The sequence below is a fragment of the Eptatretus burgeri genome, chromosome 3 (assembly GCF_056783735.1).
Source record: "Eptatretus burgeri isolate ZD-2024b chromosome 3, Ebu_testis_v1, whole genome shotgun sequence".
Taxonomy (NCBI): Eukaryota; Metazoa; Chordata; class Myxini; order Myxiniformes; family Myxinidae; genus Eptatretus; species Eptatretus burgeri.
The window spans coordinates 26,127,603-26,152,541 of NC_140963.1; the positions used below are offsets into that span (position 1 = coordinate 26,127,603).

A 24,939-nucleotide genomic window follows, 5' to 3' on the forward strand; every position below is an offset into this window, starting at 1 on the left:
TTTTTGAATATTTGGTGGCATTATGATTCAGAAGTGATCGTGACCACCATGAAAAACCGTAGATCACACTTACCATGTTAAATTAAAATACCTGTCACCTCCGTAATCCGTAACGGATGTGACCAATTTTTAATCCAGTCAAAGATACTCCCCTCCTACGTCCCCTCCTACAAAATCGTAGATTTCGTCAAGTAATAAGCCTATTATGATGGAGGATTTTTTTTGTGTTGTGTATTTTAGCATTTTTTAAAATAAAAGGAGGCAAAAAACAGTCTTGTGTTCCTCTCTCTTCTCTCTGACTGCTTACCTACAAACCACGGCAGTTCCTTGTCCTGTAAGCCCAAATTGCTTCAGATCTGCATCTATTTCTTCATCCTCACACATTTTACAGCACACTCCTGTTGCCTTCACTCTGTAAAGTGTTGATCACACATGCCACCTTCAAACATCACACTTACGAACACAACAGCACATCCACCAGTTGCAGGGAACAGCACACTGCTTGCATCGCCACCCTCCTCCCATCAGCACGGACCAGCAATGGCCCAATTCGAGAGAGTCCCTCAGCCACCTCTTTCAGAATGCTCATCTCACTCTTATCCTCTGCATGCATGCATGGCATTCTCTTTCACCTGAAGGTTCTTCCTGCTTTCAATACACATGTGCCAAATCACTGCGTGACTGATGAGAAATTAATGATTTTCCACCATCCGTGCAGCTGCAAACCCTCTGGCCCAATTCACATCTCGTCCGTGTGGTGGCATGCTGGTGGGAAGAGCGATCATGGACGATCCTTTAAATGCCACAAAGCCCAACGTTCATTGATCAATCGATAACCAAACTTGTTTATTGACAGCATAAACACAAAGAAACACACCGGCATCAGCAAGGTACTGTACAGAGCAAAGCAAATGGTAACTAGCTCTTCTCCCTATCTCAGTTCTCCTCTGCGACTTGCATGTCCAGCTCAGAGAACATTTTCAAAAATCGTTCCTTCAATAAACCACTCACTAAACCATAAATATGAGACAGAGCCAGAAATTCCTCGATCCCTTGAGATTGTTCCACACCTGGAAGCAGCTCATACCTCCCTGAACTTTCTGTGGCTATGTTTCCACAAGTTGTAAAATATCCCTACAATATTATTGTGCCATATTTTTAGTCACAGGTCGACAAAAGCTCCGTGTGGTGGTTGTTGTTCTTGTTAGTGGTCGGTTTTTGGAATGTGCACCCATTGGTTGGACAGCTGCCAGACCCCATCCACATTTAGTGCTTCACTCCACTCAGCTTGGCACAATGATGAAATAACATGGCCGCCATCTTGGTTTTCTGGTGGGCCAAAGACATCAAACTTGTCGGCCTCTGTTGATTATACACTGCCTGGGTTTGTTGCCTCAGATTTCCATTGGCTTTGTTTGGGTCGAGTGTTACTCGCAATGAGGGACCCCGAAAAATCTAATCATGTGTCGAATAAAAATTGAGTAAGGTTTAATCAGGAAGAATTGAGTGGACAGAGGAGGCATATATATATATATATATATATATATATATATATATATATATATATATATATATATATATATATATATATGTACAAGGAGGGATACCCGTGCTCCGCACAGGAATCCTGTGGATGACGGTGGGTCTGAAGGAGTATATGTCACAGTTAATTGTAAAATTGTAGAGGCTGCCACCATTATTATTTTTTTTCATCACCACTATAATATTATATTTTCCCCACCATATTTTATATGCAGAATACTCAAATTCAAAAATGTTAAGATTTATTGCCGCATCAGATAAAAAACCATAAAGCCTCAACAATGTGAGGCTGGTTTCCTGTTATCATTTGCGAATTAATTAATTCTCATTCTCTAGGAAATTCCGTTGGTCCCATGTCAATCGGCTGAACTTGAAAAATTAACGTTACGCAATCAGGTGATGACGTCATAATTTGGAAACCGGGAAGTCGGAAGTCATTGTCTTCAATTGACTGTAGCATTATTTTTTCATTCTATTGCAAATGGCGTTGGCCCCATGTCAATCGGCTGAACTTGAAAAATTAACGTTCATGAAATCAGGTGATGACGTCATAATTTGGAAACCGCAAGTCGGAAGGACAATTCTTTTACATCGGGACACTCCCGGTACATGTTCTGTCAGCATGTAAAGTTTGGTGAGGATCAGTCCAGTACTTTTCACCTGCATAGGTCACAGAGAAACACACACAGACACACAGACACACACAGTTTCAACTTCATATATATATATATATATATATATATATATATATATATATATATATATATAAATATATATATATATATATATATATATATATATATATATATATATATAGATATATATATATATATATATAGATATATATATATATATATATATATATATATATATATATATATATATATATATATATATATATATATATAGATATATATATATATATATAGATATATATAGATATATATATATATATATATATATATATATATATATATATATATATATATATATATATATATATATATATATACCTGGTGTTGGCGCAGTCGTTAGGGCAGCGGCTTGGGATCCAAAAGGTCTTGAGTTCAAGCCCCGTTGGGCCACTGAATTAATACACCAGGGGGTTGACTCAGCCTGTCATCCTTCCGAGGTCGGCGAAATGAGTACCAGTATACTGGGCCGGTGTATACCCCGGTTAAAATAGGTGTACCATATCCCTGTGTCGTAAGAAGCGACCAGGGTTGCGTCAGGAAGGGCATCTGGCGTAAAACATGTGCCAAATCACGATGCGGATCATATGGATGATCCGCTGTGGCGACCCCTAACGGGAGCAGCCGAAAGAAGATATATATATATATATATATATATATATATATATATATATATATATATATATATATATATATATATATATATATGCCACAGTGTTGTCATTCTTGTTATGTGGGTATGCAAGCGTAAACATCGCAATTAACACAATACACTGCCTAACAATCACTCAAACAATTTGTGACATGGGGCATTGCATCAATGAATACACAACTCTTGGGAGCTGATGATAAGCTGACTGTCCTGTTTACCAGCATTTCTTGGTGAAAATATAAGGACATTTTGTGCTTGTATCCTGGCCAACTTCTAATATATTATCGTGAAATACAATATGTAAGGGAGGGAGAGGAGGAAAACGATAGTCGATGCACAATGACTTCTCCAGATATTTTGCAAACCTACAGTCAGTACTGCCCATGCATGAATAGATACATACATGTCATTCGTGTTGTTCCACTTTTTAATTAATGATGGCAAGCCGTGGAAGGTGATTCTTCTGCCCACAATGCAACAGCCACTTTGTGAGCAAGGCAGCCTCGAGGTAAGGTCAGGTAAGACTGCTCAACATTTGAGAATTTTCCTCAGTCTTCCGAACATATTTATCCTTGAACTTTTGTTCTACAACTTCCCATCCCAAACATGTTCTGCTCATTTCTATGAACATGCAGTATGGTATCTAACGGAGGTTAATTACGCAACTGTTGCCGGTTATTTCTAATATCCACCGCCTGCAGTACTTCGACCTGAAACGCATGCCTTTGTGTTTGAAACACAATCCTAAAATGTCTCCATTTCCTTTACATTTCTCCATTTGTATCATTTGCATATACTTCAAATTCTCCTTCTGCATTCTTCAACATCGTCCATATTGAAATGATAACGATAAGGATGATTTAACTTTGTTTTATTCCTGTGATATTTTGTTGTACCGCTAACATATAATCAAAGGACGATCGAAGACTTCAGAAAATCAATAAACTCTGGCATTTCTAATAATCAATAAACGTAAATCTTTTGAAGGTCCCACATACGTTCACCTGTCTGCTTGCCTTTGAATGATCACACATTTCCCATGTCTGCCTGAATCTTCTCACGTATTTGTATTTTTATTTTTGAAGGTTTCAGCTTCTGCCTGTGCCTGATTGTGTGTCCTGGTACCTTCCTCCGCGTGAAGACAGTCGCGTGTGGTGCGTGGAGTTTGGTTGCCCTGCTGGTTTCACCTTACCCTGCGTTGGTATGGCACTGCAAGCTGCCATCGCAGCTCGAGTTGCTCTGTAATAAAATATTAAAATCGGTTTTTTTTTTTCTTTTGAGAACACACAATTGTATTCGTTATGTACCCAGAGCACGGGAACTTTCTTTGTGCTGTTCAATCAAGTCCAGGTGATCTTGAATGTAAAAAAAAGCAGTTGTAGTTAATTGTATCCAGCAACAATTGGATATATTCAGGGACAGACATGCAACATCTTTTGAATATTATGTTTCATTCTTGCAGCATGTTGTTTTAGCTTCCCTCTTCAGGATAGGAGGAGGCTGATAGCTGTTGTCAGATTTGTTTCCACAACAAGTGCCCCCAATTTTTATGGCACCTGGGTTTTTTAGACCCCTAGGAGTACTCAACCACCATTTAGGTTTTTGTTTTTAAATTTTTCTTCCTTTTGTTTTCTGCCAATGTCTGAGCTGTATCTTAGAGTTTTCTGCCAATGGCTTGGCCTCCCAAGATGTTTTTGCATCATAATGGTGCACCTGCACTGAAGTTATGCACCTGATATTTGATTAGTTTCCTTGCCCGACTTTTTTCGGATTGTGACCGACAGGTTATAAACAAAAAACACCATTTTGATCATAATTTGAATAGCTTTCCCGATGTTGAGTTTTATGGATAGATTGTACAGGACACATATTCTTCATTTACACTCGATTCTAATATGTTCCTGCTGACTTATATGTTTATATGTCTCTGCTGGCTGTGAGTCAGAGGTCAACATATGTCTGGGTCGGGCCTGGGGAGTCATGGATTCAATGGATCATGGGGTGTGGCGCTGCCGGTACCTGTGCGGGTGGACGAAAGTCTGAGTCTTCAGGTCCTTGATGCTTCCAGTCTTGCTCTATGGAGGTGAGACTTGGACTCTGACCAGGGATCTGAGATGGAGACTTAATTCCTTTGGTAGCAGGTCTCTTCGGAGAATCCTTGGCTATCGCTGGTCGGACTTTGTGTCCAACGAGCGGTTGCTGAGAGAGACTCAAATGAGATTTGTTACCTGCATAGTCCGTGAGCGTCAGCTGCGGCTGTATGGACATGTGGCTCGTTTTACTGACGCCGATCCTGCTCACCAGATTCTCTCGTGAGCGAGGGAGTCTCGTGAGTGGAGGAGACCAATGGGCCAACCACGTACCTCGTGGTTGCAGCAGGTTGATCGGCATCTCAAGGAGATGGGGATGGGCCAGGCATCTGACAAGGGGATGGCCAGACTTAGGCACCTGGAGTACCGACAGAAAGTGGACGCAGTGACGCACTCTTCTGGCACATGCTCCCATACCTGACCTTATATGTTGAAGGTCGATATCAAATGGTGGTCTTAAGAAAAAAAATGGCCATCAAAAATGGTGGGAAGGCTTACCCTTGGTAATTGCTTTGTGATTGCAGATACCGAGTTAAATCTTGTCATTCCTCTCTGTAGATTTTGTAAAAGATGAGACAACATTGATACTTCCTATAACGTAGTGATATCCTTGACAAGGCATAGTGAAGACTATATAAATTTACTGAACCTGTGTCAAGGATTATTCATTAATTCAGTCTATTATTAAAATTCCATGCCATTGTATTGGCAGGATAGCTATTCGGCATAAACGCGTACACACACACACACACACGCACACGCACGCGCACGCGCACGCGCACGCGCACGCGCACACACACATACACACACACACACACACACACACACACACATACACACACACAGTCAAGGCTTGTGGAGGAGCGAGAACACTGAAAAGATCAGAACACAAAATAACAAAGGGAACAGCAGGAGAAAGGGGAAATACCAACAGCAGGGCGGAGGGAGAAATTGGACAGAGACGGCTAAACAAGGGAGGCAGGTAATGATGAGGGGTAGGGGAGAACGCAAGGGATGGACAAGATGGACACATCAGCTAAAAAAATTGGGAGGGGTGGGGGGGCGTGGGGGGGGTGGTTTAACGGGTGTAGAAAATATCATTGTTTTGGATGGGGAGTGACTGAAGATGATTGTGAACACCTGGCTTGAAGGCCTGGAAAGAAGAATGAGAATGCAGAGTGTGGATGGTGATTCCACAGGCAGGAAAAAAAGGAATAAATGAGTGGAGGTGAGCAGTGGCTCTGGATTTAGGCAGTTTCACTTGGAAGGGTTGCTGGTGGACCGCATGCATCCTGCAGATACCTTGAGGGCAGAGGGTACAAGACCCAAAATGAGGCGGAAGAATACAGAGACATCACTGACCTGTCGGCAAAGGCAACGTGATAGGCCCATCCACTCAGAGAGATTCCAATGATCTTGAAAGCCTTGGTTTCCTTTGCGTTAAGCTGAGCAAGATGAGAGGCAGGCCCAGAGGGGAGCAATACTCCATCAAGCTGTGGATGAAAGCGTTGTCAGTGGATAGGAGATCAGGTGTGCTAAGGAAGGACTTTGCATGGTGGAGGATGCCCAATCAGCGTCTGGCTTTGGGGGCCAACTTTGAAATGTGGCTTTCCCAAGAGAGATCATGGCTGAGAGTGAGACCCAAGAGTTTGAGTGACTGAACCTCTTCAAGAGGGTTGTTGAAAAGTAGATGGAGGGTTTGTGGTATGAGAGAGATCGAGAGACAGAGAAACAGAGACTTCTCAATATTAAAATAAATATTCCAAGTGTTCGCCAGTTTGTGATTTTTGTCAAGGTCTGAGGACAGCGAAGAGGCTGCCGCTTGTCTGTCTGAAGGATGAGGCATGTCCCAGCAGAGAGTGGAGTCATCAACAGAGAGAAAAAGAGGATTTTCCAGACAGTCAGTGAGATCATTGATGAAGATTAGGAATAATATGTGGCTTAGAATGCTGCCTCCACCCTTAACAAGGAGAACAAGGAGGAAGGGTTCCATTGAGAGCCACATGTTGACTACGAGAGTGGAGGAAGTCAGCATTCCAAGAGTGGAGTTGGCCTTGGATTCCATAGGCAGACAGTTTGGAGAGCAAGGCAGGATGCCAGACTGTATCAAAAGCTTGAGATATGTCCAGAGAGACGGCCCTGACCTCATGTCAGATATTGAAGGCCTCCACCATTGTTGGGAGAGTAGAAGCAGCATGTCCAAGGTAGAGTGACCAGGTCTGAATCCGAATTGATGTTCTGAGATGAGACTGTTGAAGAAAAGGAATGATTTTACGTCAACTGTGATGATGGGTTCCACAAGACCTTGGAAGTAAGCTAATTGGGCTGTAGTTAACGGGGTCCATTTTTGAACCTTTTTTTATGTAATGCTGTGATGTTGGCCGATTTTCTAGCAGAAGGAAGATGACCTATGGTAAGTGACGGGGTGAAAAGGGCACAGAGACGTAGTGCTAGAGCAGCAGAGCATGTTTTTAGGACACGTGAACTGATGCCGTCCGATGCAGTTGCAGTTGTCAGTCAGTCAAGTTTGTCTACTTTCCTCTGAACTATCTGTTCCAGAATTGTTTTGCAGCATCATCGTCAGCATGGTTATGGGCAGTTCAATGTTGTTACTATCGACTGATAGGAAAAAACAAAATAAAACGATCATGAACGATTCTGAAACGATACAATAGATCCGAGAGTTTTGCCTGAGTGCCACTTATTGGCAAAGCAAATTTGCGATGAAAACTTTTATTGTAAGCTTTCTTTTTTTTTGTTTGCAATAAAATTGCTTTTTTAATTGGTGCACTTGCAAAGTAGATGATACAGTTTGTCATTGAATTGCCACTTTGATCAGCACGTTGAAATTGTTTTAAAATTGAACAATTGTGGATGATGTATGTTTATCCAAGCTTTCCGTTTTTGTGCAGTGTAATAACAATAATTGTAATAATAATAATAATTCATATTTCCGTAACAAGGAACTTCAACAGAGGAGGAAGGCATTATCGGCCTATCAAGCCTGCACGATGTTTGCCAACTTAAGAGTACTTTGGCCATGCTCAAGCCTTTTTAAATAATGAACATCAAGCAAGGAAGCAGCACGTACCATTTTAAAAGTCTTTGGAACGACTCGTCCAGGGTTTGAACCACCGACCTCCCAGACTCAGGGTGAGCTCTAACCATAATGCCACCGATTCTGGTTCATTTTGGGATTTCTCTTCTTTTAATGAGAGCCAAATAGCTGTCATTCTTTTCTCTTTGGGAATCTTCATTTGCAGGTTGTTATCTTTGAGATCTTTTTCCTTTGTGTTGCATTATTTTAAGTTTGTGAATTGTCTTTGCATCTTATCTCTTGTGTTTTGTTTGTTTTTTTTCTTTTCAAAACCGAGACTCGTGTAAAAGAGAGGTAGGTAATGGAGAGTGTGAACTGAAGGTGATGCAGTGTGAAAATTGTTGAGCAATATTAGCAAGGGAATGAACGAACATGAAAAGAGAAGGGGAGGAAACACAGTAACCTGCAAGAAAGAGAGTTTGACGAGGCAAGGTCAATTAGAGTAAATATGATTGTGGTTAAGGATGGGAGTGCATCATCTGTTTGTAGGCCTGGAGTGAAGAATGAAATTGAACAGCATCAAGAAGATGGTTCCACAGACGTGAGGAGTGAAGAACAACAGAGCTGAGATGTACAGTCAGCCTGGGTTTTGGAAGTCTAACCAGCAGGGGTTAATGGAAGAATGCGTCCTGGAGTTGCTGGAGAGCAACCTGCCTGTGATTTGAGAGCACCAGCCCTTGTGGTTTGGCCTCATCGCTGGATGTGCCAATAAATTTAAGAGCTTTACATTCCAAATAATTCATGAGAGACAGTTGTGATGCGAGAACACCAGTTCATAGGGGAGAGCAGTATTTCATTGAGCTATGGACAAAGGCCTTGTGGGCTGTGTGTTTCTGATTTTTCAAGTAAAGGCAGAGAACAACAGAGGATGATCTGTGACTGATTTTGGAGTCCGGTTTTGTTTTATGTTCTGCCCAGGAAAGGTAATGGTGGAGGGTGAAGCCAAGAAGTTTCAATAGCTAGAATCTCCTCCAAAGGCTGACCTACAACAAATCAAGTTTCTTTGTCTCTCTTTTTTTTTTTTGGTCTCGATCCATTTGCCCATCATTCAGCCATATGTCTGTTAGATAATACCAGGTGTAGGTGGAAGCTATTAGAAGATCCGTGTGTCCATTTTCACAGATGAGCGCTCTTTCCACTGCTTAGTGGAATGCAACAGACATTTATAACATCATTGGTGATTACCCTTTGTTCCAGATATTTTTTTAATCTGCACTGCCCTTGACTTGGATCATTGCAGTTGCATTAAGGTCATTTTCCTTCCCATTGCACTTTATTTATAACAGCAGCTAGTTTCCTTTGTAAATTGTCTTTTGACCATTGGATGTTAAACTGGATATCCCAATCTGCCCACGTTAGTTGGTGGATTAGTGGAAGTTAAATATCCCATGTTATCCTATCCCGACTCACGAAGAGTCGGTGGGTTATCGTCAGCACCCTCGCTAGATTCCAAATCACCTTCAGGTCAATGCCAAGTCTGACCAGCCAGCTCTTGAAAGACTCGTACTAAAAACCTTCCCAAGCTGACCCCACAAGAAGTTGGGTATAACTGGGGCTGTGGAAGAAATAGGAGAAATAGCCATTGACATGTAGATGGAGACAGATGAATGCAGCAAATTTGCATTTACGTTCATTGATCAGCAATTAGAATTGACGGAGTAATAGGTAATGAAGATTTCAAAGAGGACATGACATGAGATGGTGGTGAACCAACTTTGAACTCCTTTTTATCTGCATTAAATATAATAGTAGAACTAAGCCTGGGGAATTATGCCAGTTTTATTTTTCAACCAAAGAAATATCTTGCTCTTAATGTGTTGTAACCGGAGCTTGCATTCAGTGATAATTTTCAATAAAATAGAGCAAGGAGCTCATCAAATGCAAAATACTTCACTGCTCCCTAAGCTATTGTTCTGATTAAATGAAATGAGAAACAGGAAAGCTATCATTTTCAAATTCAGATTAAATCATGTTCTTAAATTAATATTCCAAATTTAGTTAACTCTATTTAATACATCACAAATTGAGACAGGCACAAACGCAAAGAGCAGCATAAAGTTTAATCCCTTTTTCCATAATACAGGAATAAAAGCAGAGATAAACTGGAGAGTTCATAGAACACCGAACCCCGCAAAGTCTTGAGGAAAAAAGGACATGGGTGGTCGAGATGATGTAAAATTCCGCAATATTTTGTCCAAGTATTGCTAAACGGTAGGGTTTCGAAAGTGCCAAAAAGGCGATTTGTGTTCTCTCGTGTTCAAGTATATAATTCAATTGAAATTAAATAAATATTTTAAAGGTTGTAGAAAAAAATGTTTGGGGAGGTTTACCACCGTTGATGCAACGTCTTTTACACCACTTTATTTAAAGGTGCTGTCACACCTTGACGTTTTAGCCAGCAATGGCAACGTATAAAAATGTATGCAAAACGTTGGCGTACGCTGAAGTTTTGAGGTTTTCATTTAAGTTTTGGTCGTATTCATAACGTGTTGTTCGTATGCATAACATATTAATAACGGGCACAGAACGTTTCGTTGTCTTATAGATAACTTATACCAACGAATGTTTAGCCTGTTGTCGGCGTTCACAACCAAGGCCCAACAATAGTTTAACTTAGGCATAGCGCGCTGCACGTATCACTGACGAACTCGTGGCATTCTCTGTTAAAAACCTGCCGCTCGCCGATTTAAATCATAACCGCCTGAAAATTGGAAGTGTCAACATCGCAGTCACACCTTGACGATTTAGCCAGCGTATGCTGACCTATGAAAAATGTGTCTAAAACGCTGGCACACGTCGAATACGGTATGGGTACATTGTGTATACGTTACGAGCACGCTGAAAAACAATGAACTACGCTGTCATATTCCGTAGTACGTCGAGCACGTCGTGAAATTTCAAGCATGCTGAAAAATTTATGACGTACTCGATGTATGGCTCACAAGTTCCGCATACGCTGGCATGAGTTCTCTGCATGCTCCGCGATCGTTGACACACGTCGGACACACGTTACTTGTAAGTTACTCATAAGTCGAAACGCGTCGAGGTAATGTTTAGCATACCCGAAACTTAATTTTTAACCTACGAGTAACATGCTTTGAACCTATGTGTAACGTATCTCAAACGCACATTGTCGTATGTAGACTAATTTGATTGACGTCTTCCAGATGACCACAGAACTTACTGAACGTGTTTCTGACTTACATCTATCGTATAATGGCGTATTGGCAGCGTTTAGGGGAATTGGTATATACAAATGGGCTTCACAAGAGGAAACCGTCAGTGTTCCAGACTCCATGTTGAGTAGATGTCAATGTCAGCAGTATCAGTAGTAGTAGTATTAGGTGAGCGTGTCAGTCGTAGTAGTAGTAGTAGTAGTAGTAGTAGTAGTATTGGTAGTAGTAGTAGGTCCATGTCAGTAGTAGTAGGTAAGCATGATGGGGAGGGTGTGGGTGATGATGGATCCTCGTTGCGTCCACCAATAGGAGAATACTTTGCACCATTGTTCAATGTTCTTTTCGGCTAATTTTTTTTCTCATTCCCACGATGAACTATTTTTTTGTTTTTAGTTTTTAAAGTATTCAAAACGACTTGGACAAATGCATAATGTACTAGAAATGAACACAGAACGCTTCGATAACTTGTACATAAGTTATACCAACGATTGATTCGTGTGTTTTAGGCGTCCACAACCTATCCCCAACGGTAGTCTAACGTATGCATAACGTGGCAGCGTATCGTCGACAATTACGTGAGGTTTTCTATTCATAGGCTGCAACTTCACTTTTAATAAATGCCTGTCACTCGCCTATTGTTTTTGGACGCTGGTGCTCGGAAATTAAAATCGTTTCCATTGAACGAGTTAAATCGCTTCCACAGCATTGCAGTCACGGCACCAACAGCAGCAGGCTCAGTGCCAACCTCATGCCAGGCTCAAGCGGATCCCTGTAGAAGGTGTACTGCTTGGTTATCCTTGGACCCACTCTGGCTAGCAGCTCGTCGAACATCGCTGGGGGCATTCGCAGGAGGTTGATGAAGGATGCATGGTCCTTGTTCCGGAGTTCCACCATGAGCTGGTCATATATGCCGTAATGGCGTCGCCTCCCGATCCATGGTCTCACCCAGTTCCTGCTCCTCCGTTCACGTGTTCTTCTCCCAGCTCTATTGGCACGCAACTGGTGCAGTGTCAACTCGATGAGGTCATGTTGATGTTCGAGGATAGGTAGGCATTGTCGTCTCAGCCTTGCCGGATTCTCCATCTCTCGGAATGACATGGACATGTACTCACCATGAAGTCTAAAAAAAAAATATGGGTTCCTCCTGCGAAGCCCCTTTTTATATACCAATTCCCCTAATCGCTGCCAATATGCCATTATATGGTATCTGTAAGTTAGAAACTCGTTCAGAAAGTTTATGTGGTCGTCCTGAAGACTTCAAATACGTCTACATACGTGTTTGTGCGTAGGACATGCTTTACAAAAATTCCCAAGCACGTTACTCTTAGGTTATAAATAAGTCACGGGAACCCTAAACATTACTTTGACGAGTTTCGACGTATGAGGAGCTTTCAAGTAACGTGTTGCGAAGTGTGAACAACGTTCGTGTAGCGTGCTTACAAAACGTTACTCATAGGTTAGAAATAAGTTTCGGGTACGCTAAACATTACCTCGACGCATTTCGACTTATGAGTAACTTACAAGTAACGTGTGTCGACGTTTGTCAACGATCGCATAACGTGCCTACAACTTATGGCCAGCACAGCGGAACATGTAGGTCATACGTCGTAAAATTTCAAGCATGCAAAAATTTGAGGACAACCCAAAAGTACAACGTTTAAAGCCAGCGTACTACGACTTATGGCAGTGTTTTTCAGCGTGCTCTTAACGTATACAAAACGTACCCATAACGTATTCTACGTGTGCCAGCGTTTTAGACAAATTTTTCAGAAATCGGCATACGCTGGCTAAATCGTCAAGGTGTGACAGCGGCTTAACATGTTGCATTAGTTCTTTGTGCCTGTTGTTTGTGTCCTTTATGACGTCGTTTAAAAAACGTTTGCTGTTTGGAATGATTTTCAATTTTGTTTGTCTGCCAGACAGACAGACAGCGTTAAAAACAAACAAACAAACAAGTCGAGGTACATTAAAAGTACACCGCACCCATGCCAAATAAATAACATCCTCCAGTGCGCGACACTGCTGGGGCACCTGCGGTGCCCGGCGATGCCGCCATACAGCACATGGAGATGGAATTGGGAGGTAGCAGTGCACTTCTGAGGTCAATATGAACAAATGATACTTAGTTTATGTGTACAAATGTACAAATGACATTGACTCGCTGTGTAGCATATGGACACGGATTTGGGGTGAAGAGGTGTACAATAATTGATTGTTTCATTGATTAGTTGCATAATTAAAATAAATAATTATCGTAACATAATTGATTTCTCAATCAATTTCCTAATGGCATACCTAAACCACCACCGTTTCATCCGAATCTGTAACTTTTTGAAAATTAATTAATTCTTCGAAAAATGAATAACTAATTGATTAACCCCGCTTTTCGCTTTGCGTGCGCAGGGCAACCAAGTAATCGAAAATATTATCCAAGCAATACATTACATCATTCACTTGGTGGGTTATGATATAAAGAATTGTAATGAACATTTGTAATGTATGTAATGAAGAACATATATATATATATATATATATATATATATATATATATATATATATATATATATATATATATATATATATATATATATATATATATATATATATATATATATATACATTCATATACATACCTGCAGGGAATTTCAAAAAGAGTGATGCAACTTTTAATGTTAATTTACGAAGAAACAGAAACCTCAGGAATGTGAATCAAACATTTCTTGAAAGCTTATGACATGGTATTTTCTATCACTGATTGCTTTTGCAGTAAATCATTGCTGGAGTTGGTGAGAGCCCAAGGTCTGAAATTGGCATTTATGCAAAATCCTTGTCATTGACGTTTTTGATGCATGCCACTCCGTGGTTCAGACAGGCATTGATCCTGACTCCAAAGTTCTGTCCATCTTTCCTGTCGTTCTCATGTTGCACTGCCTGGAGGTAGTCTGACACCTCTTGCTTCAGATCATCCAGTGTGGCAGGGCGGTTGGCATAGACAGAGCCCTTGGCAGCCCCCCAGAAGCAGAAGTCCAGAGGGATCAAGTCTGGGCTATAGGGTGCCCAGTCTTGAGCGGTACCCAGGGCAATGAGGTGGTTTCTGAAGAGCTGCTGCAGGAAAGTGATGGTGTCACCAGCTGTATGCAGGGGTGCACTATCCTGCATAAACCAGCTCATGGTTTGGGGTGACCTTTTCGGCAAGATCATAATGGAACTTCTGGAGCATGGCCCGTTAGCACTAACCGTTGATCGTCACCGTCCTGCTGTTGTCATTCTCAAGCCAGTAAGGCCCTCGCATTCCCCATCTGGCATTGAAGTCGCAAAAGCATGTGATGTTAGACCCTTTCAGTGACCTCAGGTGGTTCTGCCCCCCTCCCCCCCCCCCAGAAAATGTTGTTGTGGTTGTTGATGGCACCGTTCAGGTGGAAATGGGCTTAATCATTGAACCAGATCAGGTTGATCCAGTTTGGGTACTGCTCCATCCTGTCACGAAGCCAATTGCACATCTCAAGTGTCCTTCTCATGTCATCTTGATTCGGTTTATGCCTAATAGAGATGCTGTATGGGAAAAGCTTCAGTTCCTTTGTGAGGATATGCCAGACTGATGTTGGTTTGACGCCTAGCTCCCGGGATCACCAGTGGTGGTGGGACTGCTTGGGACTGCCCATGGCTGAATCCCGCACGGTGTCTATGTTGGCTTGGCTATTGGTTACTGATGCTGGCCTGCCACTGTTGCCCTTGCTCTGGTTGTGCACTGTACTCTTGTGCTCAAAATGTTTCACAATAAGTTGAATGGCACAACTTGTGGGTCCATCATGTGTTCTGAGGTCGTATTCCCGGCAGAACCTTCGGCAGGTGTCTACATATGATTTAGTCTCACACCACAGAGCCACCACTTTTGTCTTCTGCTTCACTGTCGATAGCATAGTTGAGCTATGGACATAGAAATTCCAGGGAACAAATAGCACGATAACACCACCAAACACAGAAAAGGAAAACGGTACACCTTTTGACACACACCACACAAACGTCTCTGGAGTCTCGTTGCAACATGCAGACTATATTTTCTTCAGCAAGTAATGTCCAATCTCCAGCTGCCCGGATGGTGGGTACTCTGTTAAGTTGAACAGAAATTGCATGTTGGGTCACTGTATTGGTTCACCAATCACAACCTTGACACATATTGTATTTGAGGTCAAAGGTCAAGATTGCATAAAATCATCAATTTTCATCCAGTTGTCTTAAAGAGCAGGTTTTGGGTCGCTGATGACTTTGCGTGATTCGAAGGTTGTAATCACATTAATAATCGTTGGGCAATTATTTTCTTACATTTGAAACTCAAAATATGCTAAAATTAACTTTTAACATAAAACATTTGTCAGTGATCGAAAAACAGACCGGAATTTACCGAAGATGCTATGACGTCACGTTCTCCGAAAACTTAGTGAACGTTCGGAAATGGCGTGTGAACAATGGCGAGATGCGAATCAGAGTGATTTCAGCGGCGATGAAATTGAGTGTTTTCATTCCGATATTGCCGAGGACGAGTCGGAGGATGATGGGAATTTATACTATGGGGTTTCTGGCCCTGAGCCATATAAATTTGAACCACTTGCAGGTGCCAGAAAACGGCCTATTTCGTGTACAAGCGGCAGGACTGACTGTCCGGCAGTTCACACTGACAGACTCCACCAGACAGATTGGTTTGTAGATTTTTATTTTCTTGTTCGATGCATAAAATAATGTAAAGTTTGATTCGTCTGTGACTTGATATAATAATTTTTAACCCTCCAGTCACTCAAGAGTCAGAAATAGAATGAATCAATAATGGACCCAAATATATTATACACCGTAGCCTTGGCGTTGAAGTCTTTCTGACAGCTGAGTTTGACCCCAGCGAAAGTGAACAGTGAGAACAAACCCCAACTTTCAAGAGACTGTTGTGGTATATAAATACCAAAACATGCTTAACCTCACTGGGAAATATTCTCCCAAATTTTGGAAAAAAGTGGAAAATTGATCATTTTTTTACAATTGAAATGAAATCGCCCAATTTGCTGATGCTGTTAAAAAAGTAATTTAATCAACAATAAGTTGATTTGTTGTGAATTTTTTTCGTGCTTGTGTTTTTCAGAAAGTTTATTTATGTGTTTTTCCATGTACTCTTGAAGAATACATTTCAAGGTTTTTCTCTCTTAAACTCAACAATTGATTCTGTTGACAGAGCAGTATCTGGAGAACTTGTCAACCAACAACTCATATTCACAGAGTGGTGATCAGATGTGTTTATGCCTTCGTAATCCTCGGCTATGAAATGGTCACCACAAATGACAAGTCTATCCAAAGGGTCCTCTTTACCTGTTTTCTTTGGGGCAAAATTCGCCCGTTTTGTTTGTACAAATCTTCTCCACTGCCTGAGAATGTTTGATTCCTTCGGGAATTGGTGGGAGCGATTACCCGTTTTCCAGCCATTTTCGCAAAACATGACGATACAAGTATGAGGCATGATGTAAAAATATCCAAACAACTTTGTTCTACAATAATTCAGAATAAAAAAAGGATAATATCAACAGTTGCAAGCTCAAAAAAAGCGAAAGAACGGCCTGCTGAACTGGACACTTCACTTCTTCAATGAGCGAGTGAGCATCCACTTTGTTTTTGGAGAACGTGATGTCAACATCCATATATAGCACGCGGCTGTTTTTTCAACAGCCTTGAGAAATAACAACTTCGGAGTTAAATTTCATCAATTTTCCCAATAGTTAGGCAACCACAATAGTTTGCATCGAACTATTTAGTGCACATATAATCATATTGATAAATTTTCAGAACATGTTTGGTGACCCGCAACCTCCTCTTTAAAATTTGTCCAAGTGTTGCATGTTGGGCCACAGACCTGGTTCACCAAAAATCAAAACGATAGATTTAGCCTTTTTAACATATCAATGGTTTCCATGCCAACAATTTCACAGCATTATAATCAATTGGGCCTTTTTGTGAATTTATGACCATAACTCAGTAATCTTTCAAGATATCAATTTGAAAGTGACGCAGATTATTTGTACGTACGTATGTATAGTATATTTGAGGAGATTTGGCCAAACTTAATCATAGGTAAAAGCCGTCCAAAACCCATTATATGTATATATAAACACCCAATAGGCTGCAATTAGAAAATGTATCATCCAAATTTGTGATGCACAACATTCCATCAAGTAAAACACTTCATAGGTCAAATTTCTGATTTACAAAATTGCTGTTTCCATTACAACTATTGCTTATTTGGATTTCTCAAGTATGGTTCCATGCACAACATCTTTCTTGTTTTGATATTCACGCATTGTGTTTTTATTCGAAGCAATCATGACTGTTCAGGTTCCTGGTCGATCTCCAATCTCTTTTCTAATCCCACATTCAGCTTTACCCCGGGCATGTTCCCGAAGAGGATATTGCCTTTGGAGTGCGAGAACGAGACAGCAGCAGCTTGGGAACTTGTGGAGACCATTGGAAAAGGCACTTATGGAAAGGTTTATCGGGCAAAAAACCGGCAGAACGGGACAAATGCAGCCATCAAAATTCTGGACCCTATCAATGTGAGTAAATGAAATGGTATTAAACAAAGGGTCATCGAGAACGCACGAGCATGAGGTGGTATGCTTGAAGCCAATTCTATGGCCCAATTCAAATTTCAATCGGAGAAAATTTTATGATTTGCAGGATTGACTAATTGTCTCTGTGAAAGCAGACGTCAGTTTGCAGAATCAGACAGATTAAACCAATACATTTTATCAACTTAGAGCCACTAAGATTATGGTAACGGTCAAGGAGAACAAGGGGTGGCTGATGTTTTCAGCATTAGCCCTTCAACAGAACAAAAGGAAAGGTTAACACTCGAAACTGCTGCTGAACCTCGCTTCAGTTGTCATTTGTTTTGATTGACAATCAATTGATAAAATCAATAACAATAATACATCCTGAATTTAGCTTTTTTTCAAAATAATTGAGTGCTGTTTAGCCCTGCTGAATTGTTCAGCTTATTTGATTAGTCTTTTGTTCATGAATGAAAACGGCATAAAATTACTATATTCCATCATCAAGTAACCACATAATACTGTGGCAATGAATAATGACCATAAAACCCTGCATCAAGGGTCCTGACTTGAGCACTGCTTCAAGGGTCCAAGCCTGCCACACACCCACCCTGTGTTGAGGTACCCATTACACGGATAAGATCTCTAATTGTAGCCAGGAAGATCACCTAAAATAGGGCACATAAAAGGGGATCTAAACAGGGTAGATGTTTGGCAATCATCCAGTGTTGCTCGACACCCCTGCAGCAAGTGCTGTTATGGCACAGGCATTCATGATCACCATTGCAGTGAGGAGGAATCTGTGAGGCAGGTGGAGCAGTTACTACTATGAACGGCCGGCTTATTGCTAATTTATCGATGATCGCATTTCTGAGTGGTGGGTGATCCTATTCAGAGCGTGAGCTAACCATGCATCATTGGTTATCAGGATTTTAACTTGATTTATAATTCTCCCCCAGGAATGTCCAACATACCGAATCAAGTGAGAGGAGGTGGATTGCAGAGTTTACATGCACAACTTATGTAATAATGATTTATTAAATACAGTACAAGACTTAGGTATGAGATATGGAAACTGAGAGATTCAGCTGGATGAGTGAGACATGATCAAAGTCGATGATGATAATAATAAATAAATGAACCTTGACATTACAATCAAAATCTATGAGACCCAGCTGAGCCCCCACTCACATAAGCACTCATGCACAAACCAGGAAAGGATTTTTTTTAACTTCAGTGTCTCTGGGGAATGAATAGCACAGAGAGGAGACAAGCCCATACTATGGAGCTATCACAGCACAAGCATCCGTGACAGAAAATCGCAGTCCCATGCTCATGATGATCCCCGGCAAAAGCGAAGAGTTCTGACGCCAGTGGGTTTCCCACGCAAAAATGAGTGTAGAGCTTTGCAGTGCAGAGGGTTCCCCATTCAAAGACGGTGAGTGTTGCACATCAGCGCCTCAAATACTTCCATTCCCACATCCTATTGCCCCTCACATGGCCATTCAGATGTCCTCTTCCCATCAGCCCAATCAGGTGATGGCTTGCGGCTCTGACCAATAGTGGTGCTTCTCCTTGCTAGTGAGTCTGGCCAATAGCCAGCCGTGTCGCTACCACAGTGAAAGGATCACAGGTGATGACATTGATAGCACCGGTAACTGATGTCACACCCTCCAGATTATGCTGACCCCAGAGGGAGAGAGGAGAGCAAGCTTTAATGCTTGTGTTGGGGTGACCTCATCCCTCATGTTAATGACACTCTTAGGGGTCCACCCAACTTATCTCACCTGGCCCTTGGCAGTGATACAGGAAGCACAGATCACATGATGCCCTTAACCTAGATGTCTTCTCTATTGCATAGAACATCGTCATGTGGCATCCAAGAAACGGACGAGTTTACTGACACACAAAGTCCTTGATACAGGCCCATACCCCACTCATGTAGGAATAATAATAATAATAACCAGCCGAAACTCCGTCACAGACGGATTCCGTTCCATGAGCCCAATATGACAACCAGTGGCGGCTCTTGTAAGAGCCTGATCCCAGTCGATGTACTCCATGGCCTTACCTCATGAGACCTACAAAACGTCCTTGTACACATTTTTGGTGTACACTACTCCTTGTGAAGAAGTCCCCTGATTTGTGCACGTGTCTACTTTGACGTACACCGTGTCAAAACTTCTCAGGTCACAGTACCAAGAAAAACGTTACGCGACCGCTCGGAGGAGCACAAAATTGGTCCTTCAGTATTAATATATATAGAATTCTAATAACACTTTACTGTTCAAATTTGAAAAATGTGCCTTCCGGTGGGCGATTCCAGGAACTACACCGTTTCCGTGTGATGATATTGATATATTTATATTTAATCTAATAACACTTTACTGTTCAAATTTGAAAAATGTGCCCTCCGGTGGGCGATTCCAGGAACTACACCCTTTCCGTGTGATGATATTGATGTATTTATATTTATTCCAACAACACTTTACTGTTCAAATTTGAAAAATGTGCCCTCCGGTGGGCGATTTCAGGAACTACACCCTTTCCGTGTGATGATATTGAGAGATTTATATTTATTCCAACAACACTTTACTGTTCAAATTTGAAAAATGTGCCCTCCGGTGGGCGATTTCAGGAACTACACCCTTTCCGTGTGATGATATTGATATATTTATATTTATTCTAATAACACTTTACTGTTCAAAGTTGAAAAATGTGCCCTCCGGTTTACGATTTCAGGAACTACACCGTTTCCGTGTGATGATATTGATATATTTATATTTATTCTAATAACACTACTGTTCAAATTTGAAAAATGTGCCCTCCCGTGGACGATTCCAGGAACTACGCCGTTTCCGTGTGATGATATTGATATATTTATATTTATTCTAATAACACTACTGTTCAAATTTGAAAAATGTGCCCTCCCGTGGACGATTCCAGGAACTACGCCGTTTCCGTGTGATGATATTGATATATTTATATTTATTCTAATAACACTACTGTTCAAATTTGAAAAATGTGCCCTCCGGTGGGCGATTTCAGGAACTACACCGTTTCCGTGTGATGATATTGATATATTTATATTTATTTATTCTGCTTTAGAGTTGAAAGTTGACTATTGCCACTATGTTCGATGCACTCTCACAGGTACGAAGTTTCTTTCAGTCCAGGTCACAGTACCGAGAAATACGTGATGCGACCGCAAGGAGGAGCACAAAATTGGTCCTTCAGTATTAATATATAGATAATAAATATATAATAATTACACATACACCCAATTAATTACACGCACAAAACTAAAGCAAGGTAAGAATTATTGCTTAATGACAAAATTTTGCACACGTATAATTGAGCTTCTCTGATTATCATTTATAGAGAAAATTGCATCATAATTTGTACTTTAAATGATGGTAAAATTATTGATTTAATGTGTCGTAATCGTTTTCTTCTGAAAAGGAGAATGTCCAGATCCTCTGTTGGCACAGCTTTCCAATGTAAAAATGGAGCAATTAATAACCCTTACTCTTCATGCACCAGGAAATTGATGAAGATATTGAGGCCGAGTACAGTATCCTGCAGTCTTTACCTCAGCACCCAAATGTTGTCACCTTTTACGGGATATTCCACAAACGAGACTGCCTCTCTCGGGAGCAACTGTGGCTTGTGCTGGAGGTGGGATTTCCGAGTTATTATTTTCTATTTGTATTATTCTCTAAATTGCTTTGAGCCAAAGAAGAATTTAATCCAAAAAAGTCATAATTACACCACTTGTACAAAAATGTTTTCAATAACCAGTACTTTATCGGCGATTTTATGATAATCATGGGGAATAATGTAATATATTTTGTATTTTCAAATAAATCATGTATTTGGTGAACAAAAACAAAATGTTCTTATTTCCTTTGTCTGTGGTGTTAAGTCCACTTGTTTTTCTCACCGATTTGTACAATAATTGGCTCTCGCTTACAAAAACAAGGACAAATGTGTCCAAGAGCAGCGTCCTAAAGGTTTTGTCGGCTAACAAAACAAAAACAACAACAACAACTTCTGATATTTCGTCACGTGCTTTGATTAAGCCAATAGCGAGACCCGTCATACTGTATTTACGTCTGTACGATATATAGTGTATTTACGAAATAAATAATGTATTTCCGAAATTACAATACGATAAATGGAATAATCTTTAAATAGTAACGTGAACTTTTCGAAACTTTAAAGCAAATGTCCGAATATATTTAAAAGTTCATGATAGACGCTATCAAAAGGCACTGTCAATGCGAGGATGTGTACATGTGCTCAGTATTTAAGGAGATCCAGATCTTGTATATACAAGAGCCGAGTCCGAGAGGTTAAGGTTTTGTCTTCACAAGAAGAAGAAGAACAACAACAACAACGCTGAGCTCTCCATGAGCAGCATTCGCTATGCGAGACGCTGCTAAAAATCACTGCGTCGAAGAACGTCATTTATAACAAAATCTCTAACTTTCAAAAAGCTATCTTCATGCTTCCTATCAAGGCACCAAAGTGAAAAGCTGAATTATTCCTCAAGCATATAGTAGAGGGTGTCTTGCAGCAATTTTTGATGTTGTGGAATTTTTGCTATATTCTGAGAACCGATGTGTTTTTTTTTGACATCCTTATACCTTAAATAGCAGAACTAGGGTTGGTTCCATTTTTCAAAACCAGTCGGTGTTCATAGAATACCCACGCAGTCTTGAGAAAGACCTCGTGTGAGACAACTCTTCTAGCGGCAAATTTGGAATAAATAAAAAATTAAATTTAAATCAAATGGAAAACCAAACAATTTTTGGCAATGCAGCGGTTTCAGAGATAGAGGTCCAATGTTTCTCTTTTTTTTTCCAACATGGCTGCCACACCACATGACCTATGATGTCATTTATCCTTAAAACATTTTACATGAGTCATCACACCTTTTGTGGAAATTTCATGTCAATCGGACAAGCGGTTCCAGAGAAAAGGGAATAACAAAATGCAGACACGTACGTACGTACGTTCAACGTACGTATGTATGCACGTACTACATACATTCTACTTATGCATGTACGTATGTTCTACGTAGGCATGTACGTGCATACTTTCTGCATACATATGTTATACGTATGTACATTCTACATAGACATGTACGATTTTTGTGCAGAGCGTTAGTGCTGCGTGAGCTGTCTCCTGGGCTATTGGGCACAATCCTGGATGGGTCGCCATTCTGACACAGGATGCCAGCAAGCTGGTACTCATTTTAGCGAACTCAGAAGGATGACAGGCTGAGGCAACCCCACCTGGTGTTAATTGAGCAGCCATCAGGGCTCGAACTCGGGACCCTAAGATCCCAAGCCCTCCACCCTAACCATTAAACCAACACCAGGCTTTTACAATTTGATGACAAAGCAGGTGATGCCACAGCATCTTGAAAAGGACATACTGAACATGGAAGATCAGGCACAGCAAGCAATCAAATCCTTTGTTGAACACATTTGTAGAACCATAAACTTATGGGACTGCACAAAACCTATGAAGGTAGTCATCTGATTTTTGACAATCATGTCAGACAGAACTCTCTCAAGGAATTCACCAGACATCACCAGTCAGGGCTCCCACCAACAGCAACTGATTTACATGTTGTCGATACAACGCTTATTACTGAATCAAAGGTATTCCTGGCCACCAGTGAAACAAAAGATTCTCTCACTCTCTACCTGGCAGACCAAGCCATTCGGCTAAAGATACCAATGGTTTCAGTGACACGTTTGCATGTGCAAAGCAACATTGAAAATACTCATCCATCAACAGGTATAGCAGCATTGATGCCACATAATGACATGCACACATAAGGAAGCTGACACACTCGTGATGCTACATGCAGTGGAGATCTGTGCAACAGGAAAGGGTGTGTACATCATGACACAAGACACAGATGTGTTGGTTCTTGCGATGACAGTCTTGGTCCATTAAAAGCTGCAGCCTTTCCTGGATTTCACAATCTAACAGGATGTGGTACATGTAGACATACGGTACACAAGGTAAAGGTAAAACGACTGCTTTCAAAGTTTTCAATGAAGTGACACCAGCTGTAATCACTGCATTGGCCCAACTTGGAACTGAGAAACCACCATTCACAAGTGTCATCTTGGGGTGTGAGCAGTTTCCGTGACACCTGATGAGGATCAAAACTGACTCTGCAAAAACAGCTGGAGAGCTTGGGTGGAAATGTTTCAAGAACCAGTCCACTAGTCAGCATGTATTCCCCCAACTGCTGGTGCATGGCACCAGCATATACTCGGCTCACATACAAGCATTTATTTTGGAACCAAGACCTTGAATTGAAGCCATTTATAATGGACCCTTGCAATCTGGGTTGGTCAGATACTGCAGATGGTACAATCGTTGCTGTCCTGTCTGACAGGGTAATATCCCTGGGTCAGCGGGAGAGTGTGTCGGAGTGGTGCTGAGGTGTCGCCCACCAGACGGCGGTCTCCTTGGGTTAACCTGAGGCGGTCCCTTCGGGTGGGTGCCTGGAATGTCCTATCCCGAAGAGGGGATGATCACCTGTCTCTGTTATCATCTGAGCTCAAGCGTGTGGACATCGGGATTGCAGCTCTCTCTGATGTTCGGAGACCGGATTGCGGCGAGATAATGGTAGGTGGTTACACCTACTATTGGTCTGGTCGCTCTGATGGTTAACATACCCAAGGAGTTGCTGTAGCTGTGTCCAATATGCTGACCCCAATGATCATTGAGGTAACACCGGTCAACAAGCGTATTATGAGATTAAGGATTCATCCATCACTCCTTCGGTGTCATTTCCCTGGTCTCTGTTTATACTCCGACTGAGGCGAGTGATCTCACCGTGAAGGATGCATTCTATGCCACGCTCGAGTCTGTGGTTGATCAGTGCCCCAGGCGAGATACTCTTCTAGTCTTGGGGGATTTCAATGCATCGACTGGAACTGATAGGGATGGTTATGAGACATGTGTTGGTCCCCATGGATGTGGAACTATGAACCAGAATAGCACTAAGTTCCTTGACTTTGCAACAAGTCATGGACTTAGGGTGGCTGGTTCATGGTTTCAGCGCCCACAAGCTC

General features: G+C 41.3%; 1 protein-coding gene across 1 annotated transcript in view; it reads left to right on the forward strand.

The window, feature by feature from the left end:
* Positions 1–24,939, forward strand: part of MYO3A (myosin IIIA) — a 229,865-nt gene that overhangs the window by 12,180 nt on the left and 192,746 nt on the right. Inside the window, exons 3-6 of the mRNA XM_085872728.1 lie at positions 3,972–4,087; positions 7,940–8,129; positions 17,662–17,836; positions 21,377–21,511. Coding sequence (XP_085728854.1) covers positions 17,675–17,836; positions 21,377–21,511 — 297 coding nt within the window. The 5' untranslated portion in view covers positions 3,972–4,087; positions 7,940–8,129; positions 17,662–17,674. The remainder of the gene's footprint in view (positions 1–3,971; positions 4,088–7,939; positions 8,130–17,661; positions 17,837–21,376; positions 21,512–24,939) is intronic.